Source organism: Bison bison, unplaced genomic scaffold (genome assembly GCF_000754665.1).
Source record: "Bison bison bison isolate TAMUID 2011002044 unplaced genomic scaffold, Bison_UMD1.0 scf7180017864380, whole genome shotgun sequence".
Taxonomy (NCBI): Eukaryota; Metazoa; Chordata; class Mammalia; order Artiodactyla; family Bovidae; genus Bison; species Bison bison.
In genome coordinates this window covers 3,294,495-3,305,382 of record NW_011494952.1, presented here as the reverse complement: position 1 = coordinate 3,305,382, position 10,888 = coordinate 3,294,495, and the positions used below count along the sequence as shown (strand labels likewise).

At 39.7% G+C, this 10,888-nt stretch overlaps 1 protein-coding gene across 1 annotated transcript in view; it reads left to right on the top strand.

The window, feature by feature from the left end:
* The window catches only part of LOC105001254 (talanin-like), a 161,955-nt gene that overhangs the window by 8,904 nt on the left and 142,163 nt on the right, over positions 1-10,888 (top strand). The window contains 2 exon segments of the mRNA XM_010857439.1: positions 3,727-3,797; positions 4,374-4,638. Coding sequence (XP_010855741.1) covers positions 3,727-3,797; positions 4,374-4,638 — 336 coding nt within the window.

Sequence of the window (10,888 nt, the reverse complement as noted above, 5' to 3'; positions counted from 1 at the left end):
ACTTATTTTGGCTGTGCTGGGCCTTTGTTGCAACATGTGAGACCTTTAGTTCCATCCTGTGGGATCTAGTTTCCTGAAAAGGTATCAGACCAGGGCCCCCTGCATTGGGAGCATGAAATCTTAGCCACTGGACAACAAGGTAAGTGTTGTGAGTTTTAAATGAGTTAATTATGTAAAATGCTTATAACAGGACCTGGCACATGGTAAATTATCAATAAACATTAGCTATTACCCACCACTCCTCCCCCTTCTCCTCCTCCTTCTCTCCATACACTCAAGGAAATTTCCTGATCTGCCCCCTAGAAATTTTGTCCTCCTGCTGGTAATCTACTGTGTCTGTGGACTCTTCTACATATTACAGGATATACTGATGGTGTTTCACAATATCTACATTACAGACATTTGAAAATTTTAAATAAACTTGATACTGAAATAAGCTTCACTTGACAATGATCCCATCTCAGACATTCCTCTCAGGCCAAATATTGTCACTGAGCAAAGAGAACAGTGAAGCAACATGGCCACAGTCAATCTGGTGACTGAAGAGGTTTAGGTTCTTACTCTCATTCATTCAACAGATATTTATTAAATGGCAGGAACACCAGAAAGGAACTAGACATTGATCTTGTCTTAAAGAAGCTTCCATCAGAGGATAGTAAAAAATCAGACAGAGATTGTCAATATGGGTAGAAAATGATGTGGGCCACAGAGAAGCACAGCTAGATTGCTATGGACCTCTAGTGTCAGGAGAGGCTGGCTTCTGTTGGGGACTCAAGAAAAGAGAGTGCCATTCACCCAGATACATGTCACCAATGCCTGCCGTGCGTAGTGACTCAAACCATCCTAAAACAGTTACCTTGAGCGTAAGGATCTGATCTTTGCCTAGGCGGTTTTGCTCTCTAGAATTGTAGTGCAGGCCAAGTATGTCATGCCATATACCTTTATACCAGCCATCCTACCACCAGCACCACAAATCTCCCAGCCACTGCAGAATGCATCCAGAACTGGATCTTGAATGTTCCCATTGCATGCCCCTTGTTCTTCAGGGTCCATGGGTGGCAGCAGGCAAGTCCTCAAAGGAGAGCTCACCAACAGCATGGGCATCACAAATTTGACACAAGGGACCTCTGAAGTCATGAATGTGTTCTGCCTGTGTTTAAAACTGTGGCCCTTGGCATTGTGTATACTCAGTCAATGGTAGTAATCAGTCAGTGGCTTTAACCAGCTCAATTAAAACAAAACCTCAATAACTGACTAGGCAACTGCAAAGGTTAATGAAGCTTCACTTTGGTCAACACATTGAAACTTCTATGAATGGCATCAGCTAGAATTGTGCTGAGTGTAATCTGTTCACCAAAACTTGGAGGGCCTGACTAAGAAAGCCACAGGGCTTTAACAGCTTGACTTACCAGGCAAAAGAACAAACATTTTTAGATAAAACATACTGCAAAGAAATAATGAAATTTGTTTCAGGTTTTAAGCATGCCAATTGCAAAGATGTATATATGTGGTTTTGTGCACATCTTTCCAAGTTGCATCTTTGTCAATGTAATATCATCTTACATTGGTAAATGATTGTGTGATTTGGGTAACACTTTAGTCTCTTACAAGATGATATTCTGGAAAGGTCAGCACTCACAACCTCTTCTGAGGGGATCCACCCTGCCCACACTTCCTGCCAAAGGGGCAGGCCCAGGAAGCCATGCTTAATACTCAGAGCCCTACCTCCTCTGTCCACAAATGATTGGCTGTAGCTCAGGCACCAGTACACAAACCATAGACTGGTCAGGGAGTTCTAGTTTGCCCTTGAAGATGGGACCAATCAGATTCTCTCTTAGGGCCCTGAGCATGAAGAAAAATAGCCATCATTTAGTGCTAGGACCAGATGAAGTGGATATATAGCATGTTACTTAATCATAGAAATCAAAGATCCATGAACTCCTGCTGCTGAAGGCCTGGGAGCCTTCTTGAATCTAGAGTCAACTTTGAGCTCCAGGCTCTTTGAGGCCAACATTTAATACAGTTCTGGTTCTTGGATTTCCACATTCCTTCATCATCTTAAAATAAAGTGATGTAATACAATATGCTAAAGCCCTTCATCTTGAGTTGGCTTAAATGGCTATCTGTTCTTGCAAGTAAAATAGCCAAACCAAAACCAATGGGAAATTAAAACTGGGTCCCAAATGAATGCTCAGGCCACAAGGCCTTCTAAAGAAATCTCAAGAAGAAAGGCAAACTGACAATGTCTTAGCCATTACTGGGAAGGCAATAGAAACCAAAAAAAGAAAAAAGGGAACTGAAAGCCTTTAAAGACGATTTGGAAAGTTTGTGTGTGTATGCCACCTTAATGTGTATGCAGTGACTTGTAGAAGCAGCACCATGAATGGAGAAGACATAGTCTTACTGAGTTCTCTCTCATGAGCGAAACCAACCAAACTTAAAATAGATGATGAATGACTGCTGGTTACGAGACATGCTAAATGCACAGGAATCACAAATGATTGAAGCCAATTCACAAGAAAAACAGGACAATAATATTTGACACAGCCTCAAAAGCAGGTGCTTGGTTTAGGGTGTGTCTATATGGCCCTCGTTTTTGTTTCCACTCAACTTTGGAAACTAAATGACACTGCTGTCTATTTTAAAATGGAAATGTATTGGTTCATATAGACTGTGTCTAAATAAAAGGCGGTTTCCACATAGCTCCTTAGTGGTAGCATTTCTTGTCCAAAGATATTTCATGGTTTGGGATTCAATATAATTTAGCCACTGTCTAAATATTCCAATTGATTTAGAAAATGAATTATTATCATTTTTTATCTATGAAGACATTCCAGTAGTTAAAAAAATAAACTACTTGTGAACTGAAGTTTTCACTACTTGAACGTGCTTTTCTATACCTGTATTAAATAAATTGTGTCTTCTTTCCTGGGGGAAGCAATGTGGGGAAGTAGCTAACTGATGGACTTTGGAAACAGATCAGCCTGAGTTCAAATCCAGGTTCAGTGATTTTCTTTTTTTTTTTCTTTTTTCCTAGTCTTGTGACCTTGGGCAAGTTAGTCCTGCAGTTTCTTTATCTGTCAGATAAGTATGATGATAATAATAGTACAAACTTTACAGGATGTACAAATTAAATGAATTAAGATAGATAAAGTGCTTAAACCCATGCCTGGTAGTTTATTTTCTATAAATAATCTAAAAATGTTTACTACTATTATGTGTCCAACTTTCACCAAACTCAGAAAATAAGTCATTGAGTGCATGCAAATATTGTCCTAGGAATGTACTTTTGTAATCTTGTTTAAAATTCACAATTGGAGGGTAGAAATTACTATCCCAATTTTATAGAAGTAGAATAAACCTCATTCACTGATTTGCTAAAGGTTGCCTGGTAATATATGGTAGAGCCAGTATCTGTGAATTTACATGTTAATCCAATCCACATGTTTTTTTTATTGAGTACTGGTTACACACTGGGAACTTCCTAGGTGGCACTGGTGGTTAAAAAAAAAAAAAAAACCTGCCTGGCAATGAAGGAGACAGAAGAGACCTGGGTTCAATTCCTAGGTTGGGAAGATCCCCTGGAGGAGGAAATGGCAACCCACTCCAGTATTCTTGCCTGGAGAATCTCATGGACAGAGGAGCCTGGCTGGGGTACAGTCCATAGGGTCACAAAGAGTCGGGACATGACTGAAGCAAACCCCTTGCCTGGGTGCTGAAATATAGACAGGCATCAAGCAGACATAAATCCTTGCCTTCATGGAGCTAACCTTCAGTTAGAGGAGACAATCAAAAATGGGAAGAGGGGAGGAAGCAGGACTGTGTGTTTGTTGCAGGGTGGATGCAGTTCAGAATGCAGTTGTGGATATAACAGATAACCAGGGAAGGTCTCACTGAAGAGAGGATGTTTGAGGAAAGGCCTAAGAGAAGAAAGGAAACCATGGAGTAGCTAAAGGGGAAGCTTCTGGGCAGCATAAAGAGTATGTGCAAAGTCTCTGAGGCAGGAGTGTGTCTGGTATGTTCCAGGAACAGCAAAAGGTGACTGAAAGAGGAATAAAAGAGGAAACAACAGGCAATGTATCTGCCTGCTAAAGCAGGAGATGCAGGGGACACGGGTTTGATCCCTAGGTTAGGAAGATCCCCTGGAGAAGGGAATAGCAACCCACTCCAGTATTCTTGCCTGGAAAATCCCATGGACAGAGGAGCCTGGCAGGCTACAGTCCAGGGGCCCACAAAGAGTTGGACATCACTGAGAGCAAAAGCAATGATAGGAGATGAGGTAGAAGAGGGGAGGGCTTGACTGATATTGATATTTGCTTAAGAGACCCCCTCATCTCAACCATGTTTATATTAACTAGGGTTTTGCCTCCACAAAGGCAGCATATATTAAGAGGCCACTGATGGAAGAGTCCCCCCTTAGGAAAGGACATCTCCATCCTGTAGAGAGGAAAACCCAGGCCTTGTGTTAGTAGTCAGGTAGTTCGTCAGAACTGAAACTACATAACCAGCATGCCCCCGCCCAATCCCTCCACTGGCTGGAAGCAACCATGACGATGGTGCTCAGAGCCCTTGCAGAGGTGTGCTGTGGTCTCTCTGAGCTCATCACAGCACCTTCCTATGCAAGAGTTTCAATTCAAGGTCATTTTTGGTTCCTTTTCAGTAGCAGACTCAACCAGATCTATTCATGTATAGGAACAGTGCAAACACATTAATAGCCAGACCCCAGTGGGAGTTTTATTTTCCATTTCCTCCTCCCCCATATTTATTTGTTTCTTCATCTCCTCTGTGCAGTAAAGGTGACCTTGCATGACATTTTCAGATGAAACTTACAAAGGTAGGGGGAGAATGGGAGGATGTTACCCTGTGTTGGAACTACTTCTTCCCCAAACCCTTTCAGGCTCTGGAGTTGAGCTGCCTGGGTTCAAATCTGTATCACCATTCTGAAAGCTTAGCCAAAATATTCAAACTCAAAGAACCTTAGTTTCCCTATATTTAAATTGGGGGTGATGATGATAGCTGCTTAGTTAGGCTTATAGTGGGAATTAAATAAAATCATTTAATGCTATTTTAGAATTTAGTTATAATAGGAGGCTTGCCTCCCATTCCTGGAATGTTTTTCATTGCAACGAGAAGGATTTTTCAGGACACTAAGAGGCAGGTGTCCAAATGGATGTGGTTGTCTCTGCAGTTTCACTCAAAGTGTGAGTCACATATTTGCCACATGCTTCCATCTCTCTGATGAAAGTTCTATTCTTCCCCGACTGGTGGTTCCAGCCCCCCTAAGCCGATAAGCCTCTTGAGTTCTTAGAAGCAGACAGAGGTAGGCATAGCCCTCTCTGTGGTCTAGGCGAGTAACTGGTCCACTGCTTCCAATGGGCAAGGTGGTCTAACTACTTACTACCTCCCCTGGGGCCAACTCTGAGCTTTTCTTACCTTATACAGGGCACTAAGGGAAATTTTTGCAAATTCTCCCATAGAAAATTAAACAACATAGAAGAGTCCTTCAAGGGAAAGCAAGAAGGTTTTGGCAAGAGAATCTTCGGGGATAAAGTTCTTCCTCCTACAGTATAATTTGAGTGAGTGAATGAAGTCACTCAGTCGTGTCCGACTCTTTGCGACCCCGTGGACTCTAGCCCACCAGGCTCCTCCGTCCATGGGATTTTCCAGGCAAGAATACTGGAGTGGGTTGCCATTCCTTCTCCAACAGTATAATTTATCTTTGGGGAAAAAGGCACACAGAATTTGGTGGATATTATTTAATGGTCACAGCTTATTAGCCCTATGTGTTCCTACAAAAAGGAAAAAAATAACTACTTAGTTATGTCAGAAAATCTTCCACACTGATATTATAGCAAACAGTAAATATTACTACTGGCCTTTAGTATATATCAGAGGGTAAATGACCTGTTAGCTACAGTGCTTTATAGGAATGGCCAAAGCAATCATCTTAGGATCAATATAATTGAAAAAAATGTGTCCTAGAATGCTTCTGTAGCTCAATGATTTAAACAAACAGAATAACATTTTCTTATTGGCTTAGATGACAAGTTTTGAATTAACTTAATATGGTTCCTGACTAAGCTTCAATAGACAGACTCCCTTTAGAGAACAATTTTAAGTTGCTTGGAACTATCATCCCACTGGCTTAGTATCAAATTATTAAATGATATTGACACAAATCCCTGAATGCAATTAATAAAAAGCCATAGGAAGGATTTTATACAAGTAAGAAGCTTGGAGCTACATGGATAATTACCCCTAACTTATCTCAGTTTTGAATTCAGATTGAGATATGCCAGAATTTTTTGAAGAATACACCACAGACCAAAAGAGCCAGTTTAAAGATAGAAACCCACAAGTTCTACTCTTCATTCTATCCCCAAAGACATGTCCACCAAAAGATGAACCTGGAGGAATCAGTCTCCCTGACTTAAGACTATACTACAAGTATAGTCTTATAGTCTTGTATCTTATAGTATATACTACAAGTATATACTATACTACAAAGCTACAGTCATCAAAACAGTATGATACTGGCAAAAAAATAGAAATTAGATCAATGGAACAGGATTAAAACCCAAAAATAAGACCATGCACCTATGGTCAATTAATCTATGACAAAGGAGGAAACATTACACAATGTTGGAAAGACGGTCTCTTCAACAAGTGATGCTGGGAAAAACTGGACAGTCTAATATCGTCACTAGATCATTCTTTAACTCCACACATAAAAATATGCTCAAAATGGATTAAAGACCTAAATGTGAGACCAGACACTGTAAAACTCCTAGAGGAAAACATAAGCAAAACACTCCCTGGCATAAGTCACAGCAATATCTTTCTTGATCCATCTCCCAGAATAAAGGGCATAAAAACAAAAACAAACAAATGGGACCAACTTAAACTCAAAAGCTTTTGCACAGCAAAGGAAACAATAAACAAAATGAAAAGACAATTCACAGATTAGGAGAAAATATTTGTAAATAATGTGACCAATAAGAGATTAGTCTCCAAAATTTACAAACAGCTTATGATGTTTAACAGCATCAAAACAAACAACCCACTCAAAAAATGGGCAGGAGACCTAAATAGACATTTCGTCAAAGAGACAAACAGATGGCTAATAAGCACATGAAATTATGTTCAACATTGCTAATTACTAGAGAAATGCAAACCAAAACTATAATGTGATATCACCTCACACCAGCCAGAATGGCTATCACCGAAAAATTCACAAACAATAAATGCTGGCAAGGTGTGGAGAGGCTGTAATTGTGACCTGTAAATTTACACTGTAAACTGGTACAGCCACTATGTAGAACAGTACAGAGTTTCCTTAAAAACTAAAAATAGAGCTACTGTATGACCCTGCAATCCCACTCTTGGGCATATATCCAGAGAAAAACATAATCTGAAAGGATACATGGATCCCAATGTTCATTGCAGCACAGTTTACAATACCCAAGACATGGAAGCAACCTAAATGTCCATCAGCAGAGGAATAAAGAAGATGTGGTACATATATATAATGGAATATTACTCAATCATTAAAAAGAATGAAATAATGCCACTTGCAACAATATGGATGGATCTAGAGAGTGCTGAACTGAGTGAAGTAAGTCAGAGAAGAAGAAATATCATATGACATCGCTTATATGTGGAATCTAAAAAGAAATGATATAGTTGAACTTACTTATAAAACAGAGACTCACAGGCTTAGAGAACAAACTTATGGTTGCCAGGGGAAAGGATAGTTAGGGATTTGGGGATGGACATGTACATACTGATACATTTAAAATGGATAACCAACAAGGACCTACTATGTAGCACATGGAACTCTGCTCAATGTTATGTGGCAGCCTGGAGGAGAGAGGGGTTTGAGGGGACAATGGATCTACGTGTATGTATGGCTGAGTCCCTTCACTGTTCACCGGAAAATTTCACAATGTTGTTAATAGGCTATACTCCAGTAAAAAATAAAAGTTCAATAAAATAAAATATTGAAAAAAAGAATGTATCACAGACCAAAGGAGCCTGGTTTAAAGACAGAAACCCAACAGTTCCACTCCTTGTTCTGTACCCAAAGACATGTCCACCAAAAGACATGTGCATGAATATTCATAGCAGCTTTATTCATAATAGTCTAAAGTTGAAAACAACTGAATATCAGACAATGGTAGAATGGATCAATTGTAACATATATATACACACATATATATATGTGTATATACATATATACACACACATATATGTATTCAATGAAATACTACTCAACAATTAAACATATAATTTAAAAAAATATATTTTATTTATTCTTTATTTGATTGTACCAGGTCTTAGTTGTGGCATGTGGGATCTAATTCACAGACCAGGGATCAAACCCGGGCCCCCTGCAATGGACCACAATCTTAGCCACTAGACCACCAAGGAAGTCATTACAGATAAAAAAATATATATATATATATATATATACACATATATATCTATATACACATATATATATGTATATATATATATATACTGCTACACACAGTAACATGATTGAATACCAAAACATGTTGAGAAAAAGAAGCCAGACAAAAACATACCAACTGTGTGATTTCCCTGACATAAAATTTTGAAGCAGACAAAACTAATCTTTGATGATATAAATTAGAAGAGTGATTAACCTGGCCAAGTTGGGGAAGGGGAAGAAGGGGGGTTATAGATTCAGAAGGGTACAAAGGAGCCTACTGGATGCTGGGATATTCTGGATCTTCATCTGGGTGGTGGTTCCATGAGTGTATACTTATGAAAATCTCACCATCTGCACATGTAGTATTTGTGCAGTTTACTCTGTGTAAGTTATATCTCAGTTTAAAAAAGAAAAAAGAAACAAAATTAAAAAGAGCCAAACAGGATCTGTATTATCTTGGTGGCTTTTGTAAGACTCTGAGATCACAAGCTCAAGACCATGACCTTGTGGAAGAGAACATGCGAATCACATGCAGACAGATTTATCCCAGTATACTACTTTATATTCATTCATCATGAACCAGCACTGAGACCTCTGCATTAGGGGCAGCGCGCTAGCTGCTGGTAGTGCAGCAGGGAACGAGACTATTGTGCTCCCACTCTGTGAGAGGAGACAACACTCAGAAAGAAACTATACACAGAATTCTATAATTTTGAAATGTGACAGACTATAAGAAGAAAACCATAGAAGAGCTCTTCTATGAGAAAGATAAGAAGTGGGCCTGATTTTGTTCCATTGGAAAAGCTTCCTAGAGGAAATTACATACAAACAAAGATGTGAAAGTTGAGTAGAAGTCAGAAGAATGGGGGTGAGGGGAGGGAAGGGGAGAGGGACAGGGAGGACAGAGAAGAGGAGGGGAGGGGAGGAGGGATGAAGGAAAGATGGACAAAGGCCTTGAATTCAGGGATCCAAGATTCTGGGAGACTTCTAGCAAGGCTAAAGTGTAATAAGCTGGGGGGAGAAGATGGAAATTAAGTTGATGGGTGAGGGGTAGACTGGGGCCAGGATGTGGAGTGCTTTCCAGGCTAAGATTAGGATTTAGATCAGATGACAAGTATAATTTAAAGAATCAATGAGTTTTAAGGATTTAAAATAAATTTTGATTTGCACTTTGATCACTGGTTTCTAAGAAGAGTATAAACTAAAAAGAAATAAGAATAGAGTCAAAAGAACCAGGTAAAACTATTGAAATAACCTAGGAAATAGAGGACAACTTGAATTGGAACAGTGGCAATGGAAGTGGAGAGAGGTATCAATAGATGGAAATGAACCAGTTTTTCCAAACTTACTTATCTTCTGGTCTTCTGGTGACCTTTCTCTCTTCTAAAACACACACACACACACACTCATAGTAGACTCTTAACACTCACCCACTAGATCCTGACTGTGAAGGTACTGCAATAATGGTGATGAAGACACAGTACGCAGAACTTAAGAATTCCAATGTATAACTTACCTCGAGAAAAGGAAATCAGGAGTAAATGCTAACGTTTACTCAGCATCACCTATGTGCCAGGCATTGTGCTAGGTACTTTCATATATGTTGGCTTGTATACTGCAATGGAATATTTGTATTCCCCCAAAATTCATAATCTCCAATGTGATGGTATTAGGTGATGGGGCCTCTGGGAGGTGATTGGGTCATGAAAGTGGAGTTACGAATGGGATTAGTTCCCTTATACAAGAGACCCTCCACCATGTTGACAGCACAGCAAGAAGATGGTTGTCTATGAACTAGGAAGCAGATTCTCAACCAGCCTACAGGACTGTGCATATAAATTTATGTTGTTTATAAGCCACTCACTCAGTCTAAGATACTTTTGTTATAGCGGCCTGAACAGACTAAGGTATAGCCTGAACTGGGTATTATTATTACTCCTATTTTAATAGGCAAGAAAACTGCACTGTGAAGAAGTCAAATAACTATCTTATTGCAGTCTCACAGCTGTTTTAAATGGCAGAGATGATAGGATTTGATAGGATATGATTCCAGAAACCATGTTATTTCCACTATACTCAGCAGATGACCCTTTTATCAAAAATGTATGTCATTTTAATGACATCAGGAAAGCTAATCCAAAGAAATGACTCCCTAATGGTGAAATTTTGGACTTTAAAACACCTGGATGAAGACATCAGTCTTCAGAGCCTCTGGGAACACAGCACTCACTATAGGCAACCCCTTCTGGTCTGACTGTGACGAGTCCCAAGCCCAGCTCTCTGCACAAGATCATATGCACCAGTGACATCTGAGAGCAACCACAAAGGGGTGGAGGTGCCCCACAGCCTCCAAAAGCAGTGATAGCAAAGCTGAGTTCAGCTCAACTTTGCATGGGCAGATACAGCCTTGAATAACTCCAAGGTATCTTACAT